This window comes from Cupressus sempervirens, chromosome 9 (assembly GCF_028749045.1).
Source record: "Cupressus sempervirens isolate cs-2001-9-10 chromosome 9, ASM2874904v1, whole genome shotgun sequence".
In the NCBI taxonomy this organism is placed as follows: domain Eukaryota; kingdom Viridiplantae; phylum Streptophyta; class Pinopsida; order Cupressales; family Cupressaceae; genus Cupressus; species Cupressus sempervirens.
In genome coordinates this window covers 433,104,534-433,132,030 of record NC_143126.1, presented here as the reverse complement: position 1 = coordinate 433,132,030, position 27,497 = coordinate 433,104,534, and the positions used below count along the sequence as shown (strand labels likewise).

At 36.8% G+C, this 27,497-nt stretch overlaps 1 protein-coding gene across 1 annotated transcript in view; it reads right to left on the bottom strand.

Moving 5' to 3' along the window:
- Window positions 1–27,497, bottom strand: part of LOC149539142 (Cation efflux family protein) — a 265,872-nt gene that overhangs the window by 149,202 nt on the left and 89,173 nt on the right. Inside the window, exons 4-5 of the mRNA XM_089800470.1 lie at window positions 21,336–21,490; window positions 17,147–17,262 (exon numbers count right to left, since the gene is read on the bottom strand). Coding sequence (XP_089656596.1) covers window positions 17,147–17,262; window positions 21,336–21,490 — 271 coding nt within the window. The remainder of the gene's footprint in view (window positions 1–17,146; window positions 17,263–21,335; window positions 21,491–27,497) is intronic.

Sequence of the window (27,497 nt, the reverse complement as noted above, 5' to 3'; positions counted from 1 at the left end):
CGGAAGGTGTATAAATACTTTCCTAAGAACCTTCTTGAAGGGCAGTCGGCTCGGCTACATAACAATAACCTTCCCGAAGGCCCCATCGGCTACATAGTATTTACCAATGACATGCATTCCGTCAGCTACACAATAATTACTGACGACATCATCCCCCCCAAAAGAAAAGTCGTCTCTGGACAACAATACAACAAAACTCAAAACACTAATTACATTTATTCATAAAAACAACATAAACATCATGAAGTAGAAGGCTATGTCTCTGACTGCGTAGACCGGTTGCGTCGTAGCTGACACACTTGCTCCGTCCGGACCTTTAAATCAGCTCTAATCTAGGAGTTCTCCTCTACTACCTCCTTCAACATTTGTGTGACCTCATGGCATTCAACTTCTTTCTGATCGTGAGCTTTCTTTGCTACTTCCTTCTCTTGTAACGCTGCTACAAGTTGTTGAAATTGGCCTCCTGCTTCCCTCGTCTAATTTCCTCGAGTTGTGCTAACAGTGCTGTCCGCTCTGCTTCCCATGCCAACTGTTGGATGGCAAGTCGGTCGGCCATCTCCTCTCGAGCCTTCTTTGTGGCCTCCTAAGCTTCTTGCCCAGTCTCTGCCCGTCGTCTCTTTGTAAGCACCAACTCTGCTAAGAACTTTCTTTTCTTAGCAATGTCACTGAGGCATGAATGGATATCCTTATTCTTTTCCTCCACTATAGGTGTAGGGTGCTACATCTATACCCTCCTTTCTCCTTTTTCTGGTGCCTCTGCACTCTGATCGCCTGGTTCTGGTGATGTGGGGACCTCGACCACCCCACTGTTTGACCAAATTGCTTCTAAACGAAGATCCTCTCGCATAGGAGACTGAATGAAGGGACCTCTAGCAACAAGAGTAAGTAGTCATCGCCTCAGGTACTCACTCGCCCGACTCGTTGAGTTAATCTGTTCCACTGTTGGCATTTGGGGTTCTACTTCCAGCATGCTCGAATTAGCATCCTGATCTGCCACCTCATCCAACAGGGTGTCGGCTATCGTAACTACTGCATCTGACCCAATCACCTCAAGTCGGACCTGCTCTTGTCCACCTCCCTGACTGACTCCTTCTGTGGCTGTCGACTCTGCTATAGGAGATGGCTATGGCAAGCTTACTACTACTAACTAAAATGATCCCTGCTCCGGGGGTACAAGGGTCGGTTCCTAAACCGCTAGCTGAGGTTGTCTTCCCGTAGGTATATCTGTTGGTGATGCTGTCCTCTGGCTTACTGAAGGTTGGGCAGCCGCTGAATGTGAAACTAGTCCTGCTACTGCTGATGCTGTCCATGATCTAGGATTTAGAGTGATTGGGGTCATCACCAGAGGATGCCAAAACTGTTTGAAACCCGGAATGTGAACATCTGCCATGGTGTGCATGTGCAGAGCTGAAAATGATGGCGTAGCTACTACTGGTGCAGCTGTCAACTGCCGCAAAAATCAAAGTGGGGTCGCTGAAATCATCCCAACTTCCTCATCATCATCCTCCTCATCCTGCTCCACCTCCTCCATATCCTCCGAGTCATCCTCCTCACAAGATGTGTCCTGGAAGCCACTATCTGTATTACCTGATTCCTCCATCTCTTGTCGTACCCTCTTCTAGCCAATGCCTTTCTACCCTCCAGGAGAGTCTAAATGCCTCCACTACATTATCAGAGGCTCACCAAGTACTGTCGGACTTGGTTGTATTTCCAACTTTTCTTAGGGTATCGTCTTTGCAGTTGCCTCCAAGAAGAGTCCGATGACATAGTGCAGCATGTAAAATGTTTTATGTTGCAATGTCATGAACTCATTTATGCGTGTGGCCAATAGAGAAGCCCAATCATAAACCTTCCCATTCATGAGTCTGTTCATCATACTGACCAGCAGAAAGGAGATATCTAACACTCTACTGGATCCTGTAAGTCTACTCTTTATCACGTCCATGAGACACCTCCAATGGCCTTTTGTCTTACATTCCATGCACCAAAGGTCGTTTCCCTTCCTCTCCTTCTACATGTTCTTAAATTCTTCCATCATTCGGATCATATCCTTCTGGAGGGCTCGAACTTTCTTGCTGCCCTTTTCGTCATCGTTGCTCACTTCTTCCAAAGACGCGTCGTCATCTGACTCGGATGAGCTACTCTTCTTCTTCTTTTTGCTCACTTTCTAAGTTCATCGCCCGATTGTATGCTTTCGTGTATGACAATGGCAGCACGATCCTCATCTTCTTCCGTAACTTTGGGCATAGTCCTTCAATGAACCATCTCTTTTGTAGCCCATCTGTCGACTTACTTTTCATCTTGTTTATTAAGTCTTTTAATTTTCTGGCATATACTTGAACTGTTTCATTTTTCCCTTGCTTTGTGTTGTATATCTCTGCTACGATGTCATTGTCGTCTCGCAACAGTTGAAATTCGGTGGTAAACTCCTTAACATTGTCCCAATTGGTTAATTTTTGGGGATCTATATCGGCAAACTAATCAATTGCTACCCCCCTTAGGGTTGCCGGAAACTGTCGGACCCATTCATTTGTATATGTTATGTCATTTGCCCTCCAAATTGTTTCGCATGTCTTATAGTGTCTGATTGGATTGGCCGTTCCATCACCATCAAACTTTGGCAACTTCTCCTTTGGTCCTACCATTATTACTTGATTTTGTGTATGGGCATTTTTCGGCACTGCGACACTGGCACTTTTCTGCACTCCGACCCCAACGCTTTGTATTCTGACACCAACGCTTTGTATTCCAGCACTAACGCTCTACTGTCTGGTACCAACGCTTTGTATTCTAATACCAAAGCTTTGTATTCTAGTACCAACACTCTACACTCCGACACTGACACTGTTTCGGGCAGTCATGTTATTCCCAACAGCTACGTTGTTTGGTGAAGAAGGGTCTTCGTTAAGAGAACTTGTCCGTTCTGGAAGTGTATCCCAAACGAAGAGTTCACTCCACGCTCGTGTTCCCTCAATACTCCAAGTCATGCAAGTTAATTCCCTTCCGTCTGGATTCTCTTCCCTAGACGTATACAAGTTCAAAAACTCCTCCCTTGCTTCTTCCACCAATTCCACCCGTTGTCGAGCTTCCTCTAATAATTCCTCAGTGCTCTTGCGCAGTGCATATTCCATCTTTTTCCTTTACCTTATTTCGATCCTTGTTAAGCTGATTTGGCATTAGTCTTCATTCCTCCTTCGTTCCAGGTTCATGGGGCAATGGCACCAAATGTTTACCACATGGGGTAACTAGATTAATGCATACAAACAATAAGCAAGAACAGTACTCCTTTTATTATTCGCATGTGCCAAGGATATTACATAATGCTTGTAATGATAATTACAATGATCCCAAAGGGTGTATAAATACTTTCCTAAGAACCTTCTGGAAGGGTCGCCGGCTCGACTACATAACAAGAACCTTCCCGAAGGCCCCGTCGGTTACATAGTATTTACCGATGACATACATCCCGTCGGCTACACAATAATTACCGACGACAGAGATAAGAGATACTAATATCTCTCATATGGATACAAATGACTTTCTCAAGAGACTTGATGTTATTGTATCAGAAGACAAGTTCTACATTAAACAAAGTCACATTGATCTATACCATTCCCTTGGCCGCTCTAGAACCAGTGTTTGTCATTGCATGTGTCAAGAATTTTGATCAACAAACCAAAACCATTAGAGACCTCGACAGGAATACCATCATAAATCTAGATTCTAAGACTATTGATAGGATATTTTAGTTCCACCCCTCTAGTGGTCACAAATATCACAAAACAAAAACTTTGGAAAGATTGAATGAGGATAGCACATATTGTACCAAGTACATCAATGACAACTAGTTGATCAACAAGAGCCCTAATCTCACAAGATACCCAAAAGGTGTGTGTTAATAGTCCATGTTAGAGACCTTGAACCCTTGTTAGAAGGTACTAATCCTATTAAAGGTTAATGGGAAAATAAATAGAACCACTATCCAAATTGCTACAACAAATATGAAGATAAACACTTCGAGATAACATATCTCATTAATTTGCTCGATCAATGATCTCATTAATTTGCTCAATCACATTGCAGGACTCAAAGGAGAAAACACTTTTGAACCTTGGATATATGAGTACATCTCTCTCATTATCAGGTCTAAATAGAAAAAGACATTTTGAGGAGAGAGATTAGTGATATTTTATGTAAGCAGTTATCTCAGGTCTCTTTCATTGGTACATTTTACACTAATTCCTATTTGGTATACATTGTGTCTACCTTTGGTTAGTTTTCAAGCCTTTCTACAAAGGGAGACAAGACAGTTGTCCCTGTATGGGAGTATTATGATCAATTTCCTTTGAGAGCCAGCTAGGTGCATTACAAAACGGTCCAAGATGCCTTCTTGGGCATTACATGTGCTTATTTGATAAGGAGCTTCCTAAGAAGCGGGTTTTAAATGAGGCATGGAATAAAGTGAATATTATGGTAGCCTGTTAGAGTTCCCCAACTTCATATATCTATGTTGCAGTGTCATAAATTTCTGCCAACACTGCAGCCCAATTGTACACTCTTCCATGTAGGGTCTCATTCATCATCACCACCTGTGGGAATAAAATGTTTGAAGCACGATTGGATCCTATGAGGCGACTCTTCACTATGTCCATCAGACAATGCCAGTGCCCTTCCTGAATGTTGGACTTCTTCAGTCCTCTACCTTTCGACGTGTTTATGAGGGCTTCTTTCTCCGTCTATGTCAAATCCCCACATACCAATTGTATCAGTTGTGCCTTTACCTCTCGACTCAACTTTTTCGATTTGTTGTCGATTTTCCTTCCCCCTTGTGCGTGACCAGGTATTCCAAATACTCATGTGAAGTCTGTCGATCTGAATGATATTACCAAGTTGTATCCAAGATAGGCGAATGAACTGGTTCACGAGAACCTATCGTACATCTCTATCATTGTGCATAGGAACCATTTGTAGTCTCAAATGCAAAATACAAGCATTTGTATTGCACATTCAACCTGTGCCTTCTGAATGCTGGCCTTCACCGGATGGTTATCAGGTGTCTCCTACCACCACTTCCTGTATTCTACTCCATTCAACCCTTCAAACAAGACATTCTATGCTGTGAGATTATCAGTTGTTGTCGGTTGTGTTGTTTGCTTTCCTTTCTTGCTTACTCCTATGCTTGTGCCTCCTACAATGTGTACTCTGGACGACAAAATTTTCACATTTCTATTCATGGTTGCAGTCGTCGTTGTATCATCCTCCATGTTCTTTTTCCAAGCCCTCTTACCGGCTGAATGCATAATTGTCACCTTTTTTTTCTTTTACAAGGAGAGTGAAGACAATTTAGTTGCAATTTTCTCTGAATGATGGTACAGTAGCTATCACGTTGACTCCTTCCTTTGTTGTGGCTGTACGGATGCAATGCTTCTCTCTTCTAGAAGTTGTATGGCTGCTCTTCCCTTCTACCAAAATCAAGTTATAACTTCTTTCCTACTTTTCCCTTTGTCCGTACAGTGTACAGCTAATATAGTTGTCATAGCTCCTTCCTTTGTGATGACCATACAGTCCTGTGTTTCAAGCCGTATGGTGATGACCTTGGTCTATGCCCTTCTTGTACAATCCGTACAATTAAGTGCTTAGTAACTTGTGTTGGTTGTACAATGTTTCCTTCAAAATGGTCATACGGTGCTGCCTTCGAACTCGCTTCTGCGAGTCCGTACAGTAGTATGATGTGTGGTCTTCCTTCTCTCCTTTCAACCATACAGTGCTAGCTTTGACTAGTGACCGTGTGGTATTCCTTTTGCCTTGTAGCCGTACAGTGTCCATGCAACGACTTCTTCTATGTGCTTGCTTCTTGTTGTACGATGTTTATGAATTTATCCATCAATCTTCTCTATTACCATACGATAGTACGGCTAGCTCTCCAATCAATCTTTTTGACCATGATTCTTCTATTTCCCCACTTCACCGCACATGTTCTCCTTCCGACTATTGTACGATGCACAATTAATATTTGTATCAGTCGTACAATGCTCTTTCTTTCACTTGTTGACTGTACAGTGCTCTTTCTTTCACTTGTTGACCATACGATGTGCTCTTGCTTGCTCTAGTTGCCCTCCAATCTATATAGTGTTTGATTTTCTTCTAGTTGCTTGCTCTGGTAGACACGCCAACAATGCGCTTTTAACCTCAAGGGTGTCGTACAGTGTACAGCCTTTTTCTTTTTTGTCCTCTAGTTGTACCATACAGTGTACTTATATTTACTCTCTCTATTCGTATGGTACCCAATCCTTGTATTTATAATAGAGTCATGTTTATTTTCTTTCTTATGTGAATGCTACTTCTTATCATTTCCTCAATCCCATTATTATAATACACCTTTATATAACTTTGTCTCTTTTACTATTCTATTTATTCTATTATTAATACAATTACTATTTATTTATTTACTATCTCACATTCAATTTGAGTACTTCGTCAAGGTCTTATTTTCTCCCCAGCCTTCGTTCCTTTTATGATATATTTTTAGCTTCAATCCATTTACTATGTTGGGTACTTCCATCCCGTCTAGCGTCCATAGTTTTATTGCTCCATTATCGCCAACTTCACAGATCTTGTATGGCTCAACCCATTTCACTTTAAATTTGCCTAGTGTGATCTCATTGCACCCATTATATTTCAACACTAGTTGGCCTAGTTGAAACTTGTTCAATTTTAAATGTTTGTCATGCCATGCCTTACACCTGTTCTGAGTAACTTCCATGGCCCATTGTGCCTGCAGTCGTTGTTCATCAACTTTTTTTAAATTATACAATCTTTCCCTTAGGCTTTCCATATCTCCTAGTTTATTTTCAATCTTTATCCTCAAACTTGGTAACATGAATTCCGTCGGTACCACGGCTTCCTGTCCATACATCAACTGAAACAAAGTGTGTCTCGTGGTTACCTTGTATGAAGTATGGTACGCTCATAACGTTGATGGTAGCTTTTCTTCCCAATCCTCTCATTCGACTGCGCAGGATTTATAAATCACTTCAACTAAGACCTTATTTGTAGCTTCTACTTGTCCGTTGGCTCACGGATAGTATGGGCTCAACAGAGAATGGTAAATCTTGAATTTTGTGGTCACCAGCCGGATGACATGATTCACGAGGTGTCCCCCCAATCGCTTGTCAACTACAACAGTATTATGTACCTTGTGATGATTTTCTCATAAATAAATTTCGTCGTGCTTACTGCAAAATTGTCACGTAAGGCCCACGCTTCTACCCACTTGGTAAGGTACTCCGTCACTACCAAAATTTACCTGCATCTTCTAGTTTTACTTACCTTGAGGGGTCCAACAAAGTCCAACCCCCATCTTTCAAATAACTCTTGTGTGTGTGAAGGATTCAAAGGCATGAAGTCCCTCTTCAATGGTTTCCTAGCTCTCTGACATGTATCACACGCAAGGACCCACTCGCTAGCATCATTGCGCATGGTTGGCCACCATAACCCTGCCAGAAGTATCTTCTGCACCATTATATCCGGTCCTATGTGTCCTTTTGCTGGCCCTTTATGTGCTTCCTTAAATACCTTTGGGATTTCCTCTTCTAGAACGCACCATCTTAAAATCAGGTCGAGTCCCATCTTATACATTAACTCATTGATCAACTAAAACGTCCGACTCGTTAGCACCAGTTTCCTTTTCTCCTTCGGCGGCATTTCCCTAGGAAATTGTCCCATCAAAAGATATTCTCCGATACGCATCTACCAAGGAGGTAGTATGGCAATCTGAAATAGTTGTGCGTCGGGAAAATCTTCGTTGACCCCCACCAATAGCTCTCCTAATTTTATACTTGATAAGTGATCTACACTTACATGACTCTTTCCTGGCCATACCACAATCTTGAATGTAAACTCCTGCAACAGTAATAGCCACCTGCTTATCCTTCCTTGGATGATCGGCTTATTTACCAAATATAACAGTGCTTGAAGGTCTACATAAAATACAAATGGAGTCACCAATAGATAATGTCTAAACTTTTGTATTTGTAGTATAATTTTTCTCTGCCTTAGATAACAGTCTACTCGCAAAGTATACTAGATGATTCATTCTATGGTCACCTATCTGAGCCAATGTTGCTCCAATTGTGTAGTTCAATACATTAACATGAACATTGAACTCCTTATCCCAGTTCGGATAAGCCAAGATAGGCAATGTAGCTAGTCTTGCTTTCAGTCCTTCAAAAGCTTCATTCTGCTCTGTATCCTATTTGCACAATTCTCCTTTGTAGGTTAGTTTGTCCAGCAGGTAGGATATTTTCACAAAGCTTTTAATGAACCTTCCGTAATATCCAATATGTCCAAGGAATGATTTTACCTTTGTTACATTTGTCAACGATGACATTTCCAAGATTACTCGGACTTTGTCAAGATTTGTCTTTAATCCTACTTTGCATACTATATGCCCTAATAGCTTCCCCTACAGAACCATGAATCTGCACTTCTTCAGATTCAGTGCCAGTCTCACCCGCCTACATCTTTCCATGCATTCTCTGAGTGCGGTTATATGGTTGTCCTCCATGCTAAAAATTGACCAATCATCCAAAAATGCCTTAAAATTCCCGACTGACATTTAATCAAATATGTGCAAGATAATTCTCTGGAATGTTGTTGGAGCATTACATAGTTTGAACGGCATCCTATTGTAAGCATATACTCCATCTTCAATGATGAATGTTGTTTTAAGCCTATCTTCTTCAATGATGGATATTTGGTTGTATCCAAAGAATCCATCCATAAATGAGTAAATTTTGTGCCCTGCAACTTCTTCCAGAATACTATTAGCGAATGGTCTCAAGAACGGATCTTTGATCATTACTACATTTCGACATCGAAAGTCCACACATTCTTATCTAAGTGGTGTCCTTCGGAGATATCACAATCGGTGATACCCACTCACTCGTCCGCACCCTAAAAGAATTCCTGCTTCCAGCATTCGGTCAATCTCATCAATGACCCGTGTGGCATTATTTTGTTCATGCAGTACAGCTGCTTCCATATGGGTATTGCACCTTCTATCAATGGTATCCGGTGGACACATAACTCTGGCAATACCCCTTTAAGGTCCTTATACGTCCACGCGAATACGTCCTTATATTCCATGAATATTTTGAACGCTGCTACTTTTAGGACTCGATTCCAGTCATCTCCCGTAAATATATTTTTCGGATTGACTTCATCTCCTAAGTTCATCGTTTTTACTGTAGGCTCTTCATACTTAATTGGTTTGTCTTCACTAAACTTATGCCCAGGCATTTCATCGATCTATGCTTCTCCCTCCTTCACTTCTCGATACTCTTTCGAAAATTCATTCTCTTATTTTCTATCTTTGATCTCTAACATGTTACAACTCGGAAAGATCTCGTAGTCATCCATCTACCAATGGAGTAGGCCATTTACCAAGTCCAGGTCATCATCGTTAGACTCTCCTTCCAATCTCAATATTCCCTCTACGTCAGGTTCCATTCTTTTCTCCCTCTCGTCTTCACCTTTGCCTTCGGAATCTAACGATGTTGCCTCCTCTTCTACCATTTGTTTGTGTAAATTGATTATAAATCTCCGGCCTCCGCCTTCCATGGACAAAGTATTCCGCTTCCAATCATGTTTCACCTTTGCCTTTACCAGCCAGCCCCATCTGAGGATGGCATCATACCCTTTTCTTTTTTACAATATGACCACAAAATCTAATAAGAATGGTTGTGTCCCGATGATTATAAATTGCGCCATTAGGGTCCCTAAGGGCTTGACCCTATGCTGATTGACAGTGAGTAGTTGAAATGTAGGTGGCCACAACGTAGGTTGTCCAAACTTCTTCCATACATCTTCTGATAATACATTCACTCCTGACCCTCCATCGACGATTGTGTTTGTGAGTGCATTTCCCAGAATACCCATCTCTACTACTGCAGGCTGTCTTGCCATAGTGAGTGTCAGTAACATTGGGTCTGTTGCAGTTGTTTCACTACCATCTTTTTCTATCTCTTCCATTGCTTTCAAGAGTGGTGTCATGTTCAGTATCACCATTCGTAACTGAGGCATTGTAAGGAGGTCATTCAGTTTCATAAGAACTTCCATTTGCATTACTTGTCGTATAATATTTTGTTCTGCCAGGTTCCTCTTTGAGGTGCTGATAGTGTCTTTTGTTTGTAATTTTTCAGCTTCCATTTGTTTTTCCAATTTCATTTGTGCTTTCTGCAACTTTCTTTTCTTCTTTTGCATCTGGGTACATTGTCTTCTTTGCTTGCTCACGAGTGATGGCTAGTGTCTCCTCATCACATGTTTCGATGCTTAAAAAGTTCACCCCTTGCTAGGGGCATTTTGAATCCTCATGGTTTCCCGGACCACACCATCTACATAACAGCTATGGTGTTTCCTTCATGGTACAATCTCTGGTGAAGTGCCCCCAGAGGTTGCATGCACAGTGTTGTATCATCAACCGTCCACTTGAGTTGTACTGTATCCGACTTTGGCCCCCATTATTGTTATTATTGTTACCACCTCATCTGTGCCGATTATTGTTACGATATCCTCCTAAGGTTGTGTCATTGTTCGTGTTCGTTCCTGCTCCTAAGGTGGACACTTCCTGCGTCAACAACACTTGATGTCCCTTCATTTTCATATTGAACGAGCATTCCTTGCTGGAATGTCCCGCAATTTGGCAGATATCACAAAATTGCTTCTTCGGGCAGGAGCCCTTCATGTGGCCCTCCTTACACTTCGTACACCACAATTCCCCTTTCATTGAGTCAGGATTCTTGTTTACATTTTTGAACTCCTTCATCATCTGTAACATATCCTTCTACAATGCTCGAACCTTCTTACTTGATTCTTCGTCTCTGTTGCTGATTTCGGAAGATGAATCGTCTAAGTTTGACAATTTGTTTTTCTTCTTCTTGCTCATATTCTGCTCACTCTCTAGATCCATCACCCGATTATATGCATCTATGTAGGATGTTGGGAGAACGATTTTCATTTTCTTCTTCAGTGTTGGTCGTAGTCCTTCAACAAACCATCATTTCTTCAATCCATCAATTGGTTGGCTTTCCATCTTCCCCACCAATTCTTTCAACCTTCTAGCATATACATGGATTATTTCCTTCTATCCTTGTTCTAGCATATGCACGAATTGTTTCGTTCTTTCCTTGTTTCGTACTGTATATTTCCGCTACTATTTTGTTATCATCCCTTAGTAGTCAAAACTCTGCTATGAATTCTTTCTTGACTTCTGCCCATGTAGTTAATTTCTACAAATCGGCATCCAAAAACCCATCAATCGCTACACCTCGTAGGGTCCCCAGAAACTGTCGAAACCAGTCATCCTGGTCCATTACACCGTTCACCATCCAAATTGTTTCGCATGTTTTACAATTGATAAGTAGGAGATGATTTCCACAGCTAGTCAAATTGTGATGTGAATATCACGATTTAACTGTGTGATTTTTGAGTCAAACTCGATGACCCATGTTTCATGAGTAGTGATTCAACATGAATCCATCTCTCATGAGAATAAATGGAACACTTAGCACTCATTGGATCTAGGTGATGCTCACAGGGGTGAAGCACCGGGATGAGCTAAAGGGGCTTTCTAATGAATGGTTCATAAGGCACAACACTTGGTGAAGGTTTTGCAAATGGGGTTGCAAGCTTTGGGTTTAACTGTGGAGGATACTCCGTAGTTAAGCACGCTCAGGCTGGAGTAGTACTGGGATGGGTGACCTCCCAGGAAGTCCCGGTGCTTCACCCCTGTGAGCATCACCTAGATCCAATGACTGCTAAGTGTTCCATTTATTCTCATGAGAGATGGATTCATGTTGAATCACTACTCATGAAACATGGGTCATCGAGTTTGACTCAAAAATCACACAGTTAAATCCTGATATTCACATCACAATTTGACTAGCTGTGGAAATCATCTCCTACTTATCAATTGATGAGCTTAAGGGGCTTTCTAATGAATGGTTCATAAGGCACAACACTTGGTGAAGGTTTTGCAAATGGGGTTGCAAGCTTTGGGTTTAACTGTGGAGGAAACTCCGTAGTTAAGCACGCTCAGGCTGGAGTAGTACTGGGATGGGTGACCTCCCGGGAAGTCCTGCTGCTTCACCCCTGTGAGCATCACCTAGATCCAATGAGTGCTAAGTGTTCCATTTATTCTCATGAGAGATGGATTCATGTTGAATCACTACTCATGAAACATGGGTCATCGAGTTTGACTCAAAAATCACACAGTTAAATCCTGATATTCACATCACAATGTTTTACAATGTCTGATTGGATCAGTCATCCCATCACCATTAAACTTCGGCAATTTTCCCTTCAATCCTGTCACTATTACTTTTTTCTGAGTCCGTGGTACTTGTTGTGTACCCGCATTGTTCTGAGCACCCACAATGTTCTAAGTACCCGCATTGCTCTAAGCACCTGTGTTATTCTGCACAACTGCATTGCTTCGAACAACTGCCCTACTTTGGACAACAGTGTTACCTATTGTAAAAAGATCTTCCTCAAGCGAAGTTGTTCAATTCTCCACCTATATCCGTTTGTCGAGTGTATCAGGAACGAAGTTCACTCCACGCTTGTGCTCCTTCGGCACTTCGAGCCGTGCGAGTTACTTCCCTTCCATTCGGATTCTCAACCCTCGACGTATACAAGTTAAGGAACTCCTCCCTTGTCTCTTCTAACAAATTCAATCGCTATTGAGTTTCTTCGAGCAATTCCTCGGCACTCCTTAGTCTACTAGGTGAATACACTCCTCCATTTGTGCTCCTTCACCCCCTTGATGTCTGTCAGTAAGCTGCTGAAACTTTTGTCTGCACTTTTCCTGTTGTGCTAAAATTAATACTTCCTGTGTTGTGTGTATCTCATCCTTATCTTTTATCTTTTTTCTACCTTTATTAAGTAGATTCGGCATTAATCTTCATAACACTTCCTTGTTCCAGGTTCCACTAGCAACGGCACCAAATGTTTACCATATAGGGTAAAAGGATACTTATCGCATTCAGTAGATTAAGATGTAACACCAAACATATACAATATTCATATACGCAAAATCCACTCTAAGTACAATGCTTACAATGATAATGATTATGATCCTTCAATAGTCCCCACGGACGATGTACATCTACTTTCCTGAAGGGTTGACTCAACCGTCACGCGCCCTTTCGGATACAACTCTACCCGTCAGCTACAATATAGAATTTACTGACAACTACAAATTTCAGAATTGAATAAAAGAAACAAGATTTTCAAAACTTTGTGTTGCAAGTCTTGGGATTGGCTGATGTTTTCTTATGTTGCATTGATTAATCATTCTTGAATTGATTTTAGCTTCACTTGTGTAAAGTAGTTGAGCATTCAATTTACCATTTTTAAAGACTTTATGCTTTAAGAAAAGAAATTGTTATAAATAACTAGTGACTGTCATTTCTAAGAGTGGAAGACTTTAAGCTTCATCTTTTAGTGTTTTCTTATATTTAAGAATAATTAGTAAGAGACTTTGTGCCTTAATAGTTGTTTTGAACCTTTCTTAAATCAAGTCAATAACAAGAGGCTTTAAGTTCTTGTTCTTGATTTACCATATAGAGGAGTTGTTCTTAAGTCAACCACCAAGCCACTAGTACTATCGTAGTAGTATGCACTTTTTGTTAAATTTAAAGGTTGTAGTTGTTTGAAAATCATTCCTAAAAAAGAGAGATTAATTAAGAGAACCGTCTATTTGTGATTTCGGTAAATTTGATAAGAAGAGGGCCTCCCCTATTGCTGAGAGGAGAGATTTATCTCATTTTACATTGCCTAAAGTTACAACTTCTAAAGTTGTAGTCCTAGTGACTTACAAAAAAATTAGCCATCACACATATGTTTTACTCTTGTTTCTAAATTCACAAGAGTCATAGGAAGATGATGAGTTTTTATGAGCTTCTTATTATTAACTTTGCCTAATTGTTCTTGTAATTTTATTGTAAGAAAGATTTTGCATTCTGAAGAAAGAGAATACAACAAAAGAACACTTACTCTGAAAGAAGAGAGTATGGAAAATGTAACAGCCTATTAATTACCCTACTATACATAAATCTTATGTTTTAGTTTAGTATTTGTTTTAGTAGAAATAAATAGAGGGAACCTTCCCTTATAAGTAGGAGAGATTGTGTCTCACGTGCTATGGTTGGAATCCTTGTTTTGCAATTGATCCCAAAAGTATCGGCTGCAAAATATTCACCCAAAAATTATCACCTCCTCAAGTAGTGGTATAGTAGCATAAGTCGACGTTACAACTTCCTTTAAGCGTTGCTGCCATTTTTTGATCAATATATGAACTCTTTAAGTAGCAGGTCACCCTTAGTGCTTCCAAAGTTTTGTTTAACTCCTCTTCTCATTTATGGTAGCTCTTTAAATGAGATTTGGTATCTTTATATTGAAATTTCTTAACCATCAAAAGATGCTGCATCAGATTTTGGTCCCTACAAAATGCCATGTTGGACATCCAAAAGGCTTGTCATCACCAAGTCCGAATTTTTCAACTATGGTTTCCACCAAAAAAAATTGTGTATATGTATATGCAAATGTATGTGTATGTATATGTGCACAAGCATGCGCATGCGCATGTGCATACAAATGCATATGCATATGCCTATGCATATGTGTATGTGTATAAATATACATACATATACATATTCATAAAAACATATGCATATGTATACGTATATATGTTTATATATTTACATATACATACGAACATATGCATTTGTATATGTATATATGTTTGTGTGCACATATAATTGCTTTTATTCCTTGTTTCTCATGTTATCAAATGCTTCTCCCTCTCCTAGATAATTTTTTTCCCATATATCTAATTAAGATTAGCACTTCAAGGATATGACTTGAGTTTATATCCATATAAAAAATAAGTCCTCCATGAGTTTAAGGGATCTGTCAGATATGGCTGACCCAAATTACAAAAAACTAAAATGAGGAAAAACAATCTGAAATGAAAAGTAAAAACATACCCAATATGAAGAAATGAAGAACACATCTCTTTGCACATATTACTCATTTTTTAGCTCATCTTAGCAGTTTTGACTACTTGGTAGAGATGAGGGGGGCATCCTCAAGCTCATACATAACAATGGCTTATTAGATATTCCATGAGTTTGGAAAAATGCTTTTTGTCTAGAGTAACCACTTCAACCACTTTCGTATGCACTCTTTATGCGTCATCTCCTAACGTCAGATGAAATACCCTCTATTAAAGAATATTGTTATATATACACTTTTTACTTATTTCCTAACAACAAACAAACTTGTTCCCTAGCTGTACTGTTTATGGATGTTTCAAACACTCTTCTTTATCCAGATTTGTAATTGTCTCCATGCTGCTTAAGCTTTTTTTTGTCTTTGGAACAAGTATACTGATTTGTTATCTAGAAACCCCTGATCAATAACAAGATTGTCTTGTGTTATCATTACAGAAAACGGATTAGGGAACATCTTGGGAGGATCCGGTATTGTCTCTTACTAATGTTACCCTAGCAGATTCTTTTTTTTAATATGGACCAATCCTGGATAGCCTGTGTTAAATTGTTTGGCAAGAAAGATATTCCTTTTTCTAACATGTAAGGTACTCCTACCTATAGGAAAGAAAAAATACTTGATTAGAACAAGAACTTTAAGCAAGGAACAGATAAAGAGACCCAAATCATTACATATAAAATATCTTTAACCAAATATTTTTAGCATGCAATGAAAACTTGTGCACTTCTAACGGAGGAGAATGCTATATTCAGAGCATTAAGTCATCAAATCTCTGGACTTTTGGGCAACACAAGCAGCTATTGGTTGTCCTTGTAGCCTCATTCAGTACAAAGCTTGAAAACATTTTATCCAACAATTCTTCATTGATGATTAAAAACCATTTCTCAGAGGACTCAACCAGTGCATTCCTACAGACCTTAAGAAGGATTCCATTCATGTAGTATAATGTCTTCTATTGGATCTCATTGAGCATTACATGCCAAAAAAAAATTGTGTGTGTTTTCCAAGGACAAAGTAAGCAGTGCCAAAATCATTTTCTTTAGTTAGCAGATAAAGAAATGGAGAATATTCATGGAAGTAGTTTAAAATCAAATGCATGGGAAAAGGTAAGAAATAAATGGAAAACAAAATCTTCTACTTCCTTTTGATCATCCATGTATGGTTTTAATTTTCATATTAATTAGTTCTAATAAAACAATGTAGAAAGTGTTCCATATTGGTTACTGTTCTCCCCACTAGTTCCGCAGCATGTCACATGGGATACTGACCAGTAAAACAATGATATTCTAAGTCACAAGGTTCGAATTTGAATTCGAGTTCGTTGATCATAAAATTTGAATGAAATTCAGCAAGGGTAAGAGTTCGAAAAAAAATCAACATTAAATTTACCTTGCATAAATTTATTTATTTTTAAATATAATATATCCACAAAATCGTCAAAATAGTTTGACATTGCTAAATAATTAAACTAAAGAACTCAATATTATTTTAAAACAAAATAATATTATAAGTAAACTAAATAACTCAATATTATTTTAAAATAAAATTATATTATATTAAATACCAATATTAAATTAAATATCATAAAATCCGGATGAATTTCGGAAAGGGTAAAAATTTGCTATAATTTGAACTTAATGGATGATATTCGATGTATCATGTAACTTAGATGATAAGTATAATTACCATGTAATCAGCATGTCACATGGTGTACTGGCCACTAAAACAATGATAAGTATATGTACCATATAATTAGGTTGACCACATAAAGCAGTGATTGTTAATTATTCAACAAATATCAGAGTAGGAAGACTCAATTAGTTTTAAGTCTAATTGAAAAGAAGTTTATAGGAAACACAAATGCAGAGCCAACAGAAAAACATCTTACAATTTCAAGTACATATTTCATTTGATAAATCAAGTACTAAAGCAGAATGTGTAGAGCAGGATCTTGTCCCTCAAAAAGTCATATAACACTAATGAGAAAAATGAGTGTCCCTAGGAAGTCACTTTGTTTAATGATTTCAAAGTTTGATTAGAGATATGCATATATTCAGGACAACCAACAGCTTACCGACACCCACAAGAGCAATTACAGAAGAAACAGCATCAGCGCGATGATGCCATGCATTAGCTTTCAAAAGCCCACTCCCTATTTTTTCTCCGGCTCTTTTTGTAACCCAATATAGTCTGTACCCACAAAATTTTTGCATAAACTAACAGAAATATTATATTTATAGGAAAGTGCAATAAACAATAAACCTATGCAACACATTAAATTTGACTAGCATGAAGACAAAAAAAGGAAAACATCTACAGCTAAGTCAGAATCTAACAGAGAAATATCATAGCTGAAAAACGTAATGGGGAAATCAAAGGTTCCACAGTCATCCTTGCAGCCTGTCCAATGCTGCACAATTCTCTTACAAATCATGTATAATAATAAAATATGATTATCAGATCCAAATAGCTATCAGAAAATCATGATTGGCCATATATTCCCAACCCTTATGCCACAGTGCAGAAGTCTCTCTCTGATCAATTTATTTGGGAAGGATTTCAGGAATATCATTTACATTTTCACACTTCAGGCTCTTGTGGAGGAGGCTCTGCAGCAAACAACCTTATTAAGTCTTTTCCTTCTTTATAAACCATGCAAGCGTCATTAGAACATATTTATGTTCCAATTCCTGCTCATATGAAAGGAGATTCTCAGTGTATAAGAGACAATGATTCAGGTTGCTTTCTCAATTCACTTATAGGACTATTTGAAGGAACCTTTAAATGACAAGGTCAAAGAACTTCAATACATTCAAGCTTCTTAGTTAATATCTTTTATGGAGACGAAATGCCTTATGCGAGAAGTTGAATTTCCCCTTCAAAATTTTGATGATCATAGTCAGATGACAAAAAGGAATTTCTCTTGAAGGTTGATTCAGCTTTTAACCAAACAATGTCCATGTGCATCAAAGAAGTATATATTGAAAATTCAAAAGTTATCAGTGAGCCTACACTTGAAGATTTTACTTGACAAGATGAAGTATGTCAAGTTTATAATGAGACAAAACATGAGATTTTTCGCCATTCTTGAAGACATGCAACAACATGAGGCTTCCACAAAGTATATTCAACAGCCATCGATGGTTTCTAATGATATCAAGGACTTTCCTATTAGCCTTGGTCTACAAAGCAATGATACATTCTCACCCATGATTTCTCTACAAGAGCTTCAATGTCATCCAAAGCCTTTCTACACAACTTATCTTTCATGCAATTCTTAAGGCTAAATGCAACAATGATTAGATCACCTTGTAAGAGGTACTGCTCTGTTCCTCAACATTTAAAAGTTTTTATGTAATTGGTTTTGTTTACCCCACTTATGCTGTGAAGAAGTGTTTTCTTTTCTTTTCCTAGTGTCATGTCATCAGTATTATGGCATAATGTGTTTCCCTAATGACATATCTTTTACATTTAATTTGTCATTACTAAGTTAGGACTAATCTTCTATTAGTTGACCTAGGAATAGCTTGACTCCATGCTTGATTATGTCTTCTAGACAAACCAAGACTCATTAAGTTCCTACATTCTTAAGTATTTGTTGTGGTCCACTGAAATATCCTACCCAAATATTCTCTCTAAATTTTCCTCCAATAAATTTCAGAATCATAAACAAGAATTTATACAATAATAACCAGCAAATAACCAGTAAATAACCAGCAACATTAACCAATAAATAACCAGAAAATACTCCAAAATTCGTTATTGCATTATAAACCAGCAATACAATAACAATCCAGTCTTATAAACAGTGATAACAGTTAGATTGGATAATCAAAAATGAACCTAAAATGCAATAGTGAACTCTGTCGCGAATACACCACAAATGATGAATCAACGCTACATCCAATCCACCAAGAAATCGAAGTTGAAGCTTCCTTAATTTCTCCAAGAAAAATCCCAAACCAAATCAATATACAAGCATGCTGAAAATAAGCTCTCTCTTCTCCCTTTAAGCACCATAGGATGACTCTTCATATTCCCCTACCTGTCTCTTCAATTTTTATTCTCTTTTCCCTTCCAATTGTCTTTTTCCCACTTAAGAGAACAATATAAATTTACAAGCTAAAGTGACTTATTAATGACTCTTAATTTTTAAGTCACTTTATTAAAACAAGCTAAGCTTCACACATTAAAATGAATTTCTTGTCGAACTCAAAAAGCTATGCATAATAGCTTTTCAAAAAGCTACCAACAAAACACTTGAAGTCCCATACTGCAAACCTGAAAATAAGAACCCCAACTGACTTGCTATAAATAGTAAGTATTAGAAACCCTTGCTATCTCGACTCTGATATGTCTGAAAGTGAAAAAGCATGTGCCAAACTCATACTTACCCCTTGAAAAGACCTAGTTAGCCCACAAGACCATGATGGAAAAGGCTAACAATGTGTCTAATGTAACTAGATAGAAAAGGGGACATTATAGTCCTCTAGGCTCCCTTCCCAAAGATTGCTTTCCCTCAAGCAATTGGCATCTCCATGCTACAACCCAAAATGCCTGGGTCCCATGTCAATCTCAACGAAGTTGCTCCTCCAAGTCCTACACTACTCTTATACAAACAATATGGTTAGAATTGCTCACCGATTCTCCACATCCACAATGCACCAATCGTACTAATACCAAGATCCTGCATCACTCCATATAATCTATCGAATCAACTAATCATGTGCTGCTATCAATGTGAGAACATCCTCAATCCAACCGAGAACCTCACTCCAACTGAGATCACAAGCACTACTAGAATCAAATAGAGATGGGAACTCAATGTCATACCAACAAAGCTCCCTGAAATAATATTGACCATGTGATTGATTCTCTTGGGTCCCACAAATAAAAAGGCCATCTACCTTCCCAGCTGTCACGAATATCCTGTCACTCCATACTAAAAAAAGTAGAATACCAAAAATATCCAACTCCCACAACATTGCTCCTCTAACATGTATGCTGGAACTGTAACTGTACTGACAAAGCAAGCATGATATGGCTTCCTCCTTCATGAAGGGAAGTGTAACAACCCAAGTGCTATCATCATGCACAACACCTGTGATGGTAGAGTAACCATAGGCACTAGATAAATGAGGAGGAGAATTAATCAATACATACCTATCAGCATTGTACTCTCTCCCTAAATGTTCCTTGGCCATACTGTTAGCCAAGTTACTATACAAGGCTGATTTGTAATCAGCATTATGCCCTTTTGTGAAATGTAATAAATCAGCCACCTCCCAGCTGCAATCAGTATCAATCTGTGACTCTTGATCAATATCAAAAGGTGTTCCATCATCAAACTCAAATAAGGGATTCACCAGCATCCAATCAGCACCCATCTCAAAAAGTGAGTTGCTATGTTTTATCCAATCAACATTATGTTGGTTGAAGGTATTATCATCATAAGAACAATTATCCTCAAGTATTGATGTGCCATGGTTTTCTACCAAAAAGGGTTTTCCATGTGAAATTTGGTGTTTGCGTTTGATGTTTGCTCTCTATGTTTTATGTGGTTTCATGATTAAAAGTTAAAAATATTGATTCACCCTTCCACCCCACAATCCACAATATTTTCTGTGTTCACTTTCTTCAAATTTAATCTTGTGTATAGATCTATTCTTTTGCAGATCTCTGGGATCTGGATATTGATCAACTCAAGAACCTCTTTGTGTAACAAAGTTGTTTTTGCTGGTAGAAGCTAGAATGCTAAACTAAAATAAATATCAAAGCTTTTTAAAAAATGAGAAGGGAAAAATCTACTACAGTAGAACAATGTAGCCTTCTCAAGAGCATATGGTAACTAGTGATCCCAAAATACATAATGATGGCTGAGGGATGGTGCAGATATTGATGACCCCACGTGGGCAATCCATGACAATCAAGGACAACAGCAGGTTACTTTTGGGGAGATACACCAGTGAAATATACTGCTTCTCATTAATCTCTATCACTTAATTAGTCATTGTAAAAAATCATAATGCAGGCAAAGTAAAAAGTTACTGGACGACTACTGCTGCATCAAATTGGTTTGTGTGCCAAAAATGTTTTGTATCAATCACCAGAAGCTAGTTTCAACATATTTTAATTTTAAAAAAAAAAAAAAAGATGTCCACATATCAAAAAGTCAAATTTTTTTTAATATCGTTAAAATCATGTCCTAAATGCAATTTTGTAGCAATAGAAATAGAGAGAAAAAAGGTCATATAGATACACACCCTTCTTTGACACCTATTGAGATTATTGCTGTATTTAGTGCTAAGATAGGGTGTTCCATATCCATTCCATGATGATGCCCACCATGTGCATGATTACTTCCATGAGAATGCATCAAGGAATGCATGTCCAAATGGGAAGATGAATTAAGCAAACCCTACAAAAGATAGACCCCAAAATCACAGTAAAAATATCACTTACAGAAAATAAACAGAACATTTGACAAGTTGCTTGGAACCAATTAAACAATTTAAAATTAAATTATCAAAAATACAAAAGAAAGTTAGCATATAAATATATTTTGTTATATTATAGAGTTCTTGAAAATTATTAATTAGCGCAATTGCGATATTTTAATTTGGCACAACCAATATCTTTTTATTAGCACAACCATACTGAAAAAAACTTCCTGGAGGAGCATCACAGAACACATGGATTATGTAAATTACAAAACTAAGCTCTAAATACTCTACCAAACTATTATTAATTAATAAATATGCACCAAAAACCACTGTAAACGCAGTTCTTGTGACAGCAAGTGAACGATTAAGTAGTACCTGTGTTTATATAGTGTGTGTGTTTGGTTATTTAAGCTATTGTATTTGGTTGTCTTCTGGTTCTTGTGAATAAAAGGATGTTCACTATGTTTACCTAGTTCAACACTGATTTAAATTGTTGGTGCATCTAGATCCTTGTGCTGTGAGTGAACTTGCAAAGTGCTTGTTTCCCTTGTGTCTGTTTAACTTCGCTTCACATGACTTTTATAGAGGTTTCAAAATGCTTGTTGTGGAGTTTGCAAAATAATATTAAATGCTCAGTCAGAAAGTTAGTTGTTTAATAGCCTTTAAGATAAAGTCTTCTGAATTTTATTATCGTGGAAAGATTTGGAAAATGTTATAAATGAAAAGAAATTGTTTTAAATTAATGCATTATGTAATTTGCAACTACACTCGTCATTTATAGGTGATTCTCATAAGCATTAGTCAATTTTAGTAAAACTGCTATATTAGTCCATTTTTATCGGCAAATACATTTGATATAAAAAAATGGTAAAATATCAAATGGACAAATATATATTGCAAACTATCTAACTTTGAAATATTATCTTCTGAATTGACATCTTACAATCCAATATAATATAAAGTGAAAAGGAGATTATAGATTAAAGCTTCATCATTTCATTATTTTTGCTCTATTGTTGGAAATTGATGCTCTTGCCTCCATGTCACCAATCGGTTATAACCAAACAGCAATTTGGTTATTCAAATCTCCATGTGTGCAATCAGTTTTTGATTGAACTGCAGAACTTGATGACAAGTGTCACATGCTTCCTGTAATATCTAGAGTGGTTGTGTGGACTAGGTCTTCTCTCCTCATGCAACTGTCCATGTGTAGAATTACTTAGGATAGAATTTAGTTTGGTTTTACCATTTCAGATACAAATCATTCAATCAATGAAAATCATTTCTTCTCCAATCTGATGTTATAATTGTTCTTTGTTTAAGATGTTGTAATAAATCTCTTTATTTATTTATTTTTTATCATGGTGTCAAAGCATCTATGACTCTTGGGCCGTGGTGAATTTTTTTTGTGTGAAATTCTGATTTTTTGTTGCAGGTCATAATCTGATTGAGAAGCATCAATGAAATCTCTGGGTGACAGCCAAAATGAATGCTGGAAGAGATTGTCATGTTTTTGAAGCTGCTGCCTAAAGGAGATTAAATAATGCTTGGTAAAAGATTACTGAAGAGAAGGGAAGATTGGTTGTTCGTATGTCTGTCTATCATTACATTAAGAGGAGAATAAAATTATTGGAGGTAAAATTATCTGTTTTGTTAATGTAAAGAAAAGATCGTTGAAGTGTACTACTAGATAGGGATCATGTCAGATAAGTTTGTATCTGAATTTTTTAAATAATTGGATATTCAAAGAAGAGGATAGAGTTGTGAATGTGAAGTGTGCTAAATATACTGGATTAACTGCTGGAAACTCAAAGAAAGTGTTGTTTGTGGATTAATTACAATGGGGAAGTAAGCTAAAAGAGTGTTAAAGCAGAATGCAAGTTTGATTTTTGCCATAAATAATTTAGAAGAGTTGAAAATGGTGAATAAAGAGAATAAAGATTTAATTTGTGAAAATATTTTTTTTCAAGAAGAAGTGACAAAGTTAAGAAATGAAATGAGAGTAGAAAAGTGCAATTTTTTAGATTAGATTAGTGTCTATATAGATGCAAATGAAGAGCTAAAACAAAAATTAAAGTTGTTTGATGGTGTTAAGAAAAGCAATGAAGAATTAGAGAGAAGATTGAAGAAATTAGAAGAGGAGAATGATTTGTTAAAGCATGAACTCGATCAATCACTTATTGAAAGAAATACATATGAAGACAACATCAGTATGTGATATTTCATGTAGTACAGAAGATCTGGAATCATCATTTGATGAGTGTGATTTTTCTAAAGATGATTAAGAATGTAAGAAAGAAAAGGACAATGTGTTTGTAAATACTCAGTTGTGATAATAAGAGTGTTGGTTGGAATATCATGAAGAAAATGGGTTACAAAGGTAAAGGATTGGGAAAACATGAACAAGGAATTAAAGAGCCTATTGAACTAACCATGAGACCAAAGTATGAAGGACTAAGATATACTACAAACCATGATATGGGTTCAAGCAAATTTGTTCAATGTAAACAATATATGCAATGTTAAAATTGTAACAGGAAAGGACACACAAAAGACAAATGTTGGGATCTATATCCATGTAATCTTTGTGGTTTAAAGAGTCACAATGAAAAGACATGTTGGAATAGAGAGTTTAAAATGAATTCTACGGAGAAGTGCTTAAAAATGGACTTTGGATGGAGCTATGGATCAAGTTGGCAGAAGATCACGGGTATGATCAAAATCTTGTTTAAAACTTTAAATGCAAATGTTCAAGTATGAGCAATCATAAAAATCTATTGAGGTGTGAATTCTCAAAAAGGATCACAAATGATTTGAGAAAATCAGAATCATTGTCTAGCGAGGTACCCATTAAAAGTGAGATTTCATAAAGCCCATAGATGGTTTCCCCATCATTGAAATGATATTTCTTTGCCAAGTCTTTGAAGGGTTTGTAGTAAGCCAAAACCACTTGTTTAGGTGAAAAACTTAAAAGTTTGTTGAAGGGTCTATGGTAAGCCAAAATCACATGTTTGGGTGAAGAACCTAAATCAAAAGCAATTGTATTAGTTGGAGGAAATTCCAAATGGTTATGGGTGAACTGATTAAAAACCCAAAGCATAATGACAAGAGGAACAAATTTTCCTAGTGATAGTGATAAGGAAAACCAATTTTATGTTGTAAATGGGTACCTAAGAATACTTAATGTAGGGACCCATCCTAACTGAATTATGAGAGGATAGTTATTTAAATTTCTTGTTGTAATAATTTCTCCCACATAAAGAGTCTTTAATGGTAGAAATTAAGGAGGGGTGTTGGAAATTAATGCTCCTGCCTCCATGTCACCAATCGATTATAAACAAACTGCCTTTGGTTATTCAAATCTCCATGTATACAATAAGTTTTTAATTGAACTGCAGAACTTGATAACAAGTGTCACATGCTCTCTATAATATCTGGAGTAGTTATGTGGACTGAGTCTTCTCTCCTCATGAAACTGTCCATGTGTAGAATTAGTGAGGATAGAATTTAGTTTGGTTTTACCATTTCAGATTCTAGAAGTTGTAAAAGCCCTCTGTTAATAGAGGCAATGTATTTGCACAAATCACTCAATCAATGAAAATCCTTTCTTCTCCAATCTGCTGTTGTAATTGTTCTTTGTTTATGATGTTGTGATAAATCTCTTTATTTATTTATTTTTCATCATCTATTCTTCTCTCTACCTCCCTCTTCTTTGTGGATGCTTGGATTAGAAACAGAATATAGGAAGTCATTTGCTTGTTTCCTGAGAGCTTATCTAGAATAAATTTCATGAAGATAGGATTGCTATATATGTTTGTTTACGTGGGATGTATCTGTACTTAAAGAATCTATATGTTAAGGCTTGCAAAAAAAAATGGTACTTTACTTTTAATAATAGACTGCTGTTTCTTCATGTAAATTCCATGTTTGTCATGCTCACATATCAATCAGGGCAGTCATAAGACTTGTTAAGAATTTTTTAAGATTGTAGACTCCAATTCTTTTGGTTGTAGCTTCATATTATTTTTGGGATTTTCAAAATGAAATCATTTAGGTTAGCAGATTTTCTCCAAAAACTTACATGACTGCATATTTGTGGTATGGTGAAACGGCCCACAAACCCTTACAAATAATTATGTGATTGGGAAAATATGATCTGTAGCCTATTTAAACAGGTACAATTTCATTTTGATGCTATGCATTTTTTATTTATGGTATTACCATAAATACTGAGTTACTTGAAGCTCCCATTGATGATGAATGGACTTTTAGCGTGTTTCTTAATTGCAAAAATGTGAATTTTCGATTTTAAGGCATGTAAAAGCTTCTTATTTCTCTGGATGAAATGCCTCATGTTGGAAATGTAATTTCCTACCATTTTGATATGGATATCAAGTCTTTTGGTCACATTTTCCATTCCATGATAGTTTGGGTAATTGTGGGCATTTTGAGATAGGATTATCATATTGCCAAACTCGTCATAAACTGTTGCCCTTAATATGGCTACACGATAGTCTTTTGAACATTTTCAGAGACCACACCAATTTTCTTTTAGGGAGGAGATTAATTTAAATTTAAATACATGTCCTTGAACAGTTATGAACTGATATTTTTGCTTATAGAAATGGGGGAGTATTCAATACACATTATTACAATCATAAGAAATGTGCTTCGATGGATACAACCATGGTTGACAAACTCTGCAGTACATATCACAGATCTCACGATATATTACAAGGCTGCAGGCTGGGCAATATTATCACACAAAATATCATTGCCGTGTTTTTTGTGTTTCTCGCCACGAATTTAACCTTCAAAATTGTCAAATCATTCGTGCTTTTTATTACGAAGTAATTAAAAAAAATTTGCTTGTTATTAACAGTGATCAAGAGATCAATTTATACAAGAGACTGAACGATGTTTCCTTAAGAAACAATCGTAAAGAATAGAAACATTCTAATCTAGAAACAGAAAACTAAATATTAGAAACATTATAATATTTACAGAAGATTACAATAGATAACCATTAGCTACTAAATAGAGATAATAGAAACTATCTATTATCGTAATACTTTTCGGGTTTAAATCACAACAATTTAAAGTGAATAATTATAAATCTTAACATTAAAATAAAGTGCGGACTATGTGTTTTTTGATGGGGAAATAAAGTACTATGCGCCCGCAATTGTGGGAATGTTTTGTAGGACGAAAACAACTGCTGCCACAACAGCACTGTGTTAGCAAAACGACAACAGATTAAGACTGGCTCATAGCTCAGCCTCCATTTTTTATACTTCTCTTTGAAGTTTCAACTTTCCAACTTCAACTTTCAGCTGGGTTTCAGCCTTTTGAGTATTTTAATTTTTATATTTGGTAAATGTATTTTAGTTTTATGTTTTAAATACTTTGGTTTCTATATAATATACTTTACATGTATTTTATTATTATATTTAGTAAAATATTTTATTTTTATAATTTAAATACAGTTTAAATATATAAATTAGTAATAGTAAATTACTAAATACAATGTGTTTTACATTTTAGAAATAAATATAATGTAATAATAAATATTATTATTTATAAATTTTTAAGTACATATGCAAATATATTTAACTTTCTAAGTTTTTAACATATGTATATATATTTATATTTACATTTGAAATCTAATATATTTGACATTTTAAATATAAATTTGGTGTATACATGTGTGCGCTTTAAGAATCTTTTACGAGATTATATATTTTTAAATGGTTGATAAAAGTGCTGATTTTTTGCCTAAATTTTTGCAATTCCGAGTTTTCCAAATTTTTTGGGCCCACTGAATTATTGCTGAGTCCAAAATTTTCAACTATGGATATTACAATCACATTGTCAAGCTAGTCATAAGAACTGTTTTCCTTAAAATGGCTACTTGATAGTTATTTGACATTTTAAGAGAGAACACCCTATGAAGTGCTACAAAACTAAAGGCTGCAGCTAGTT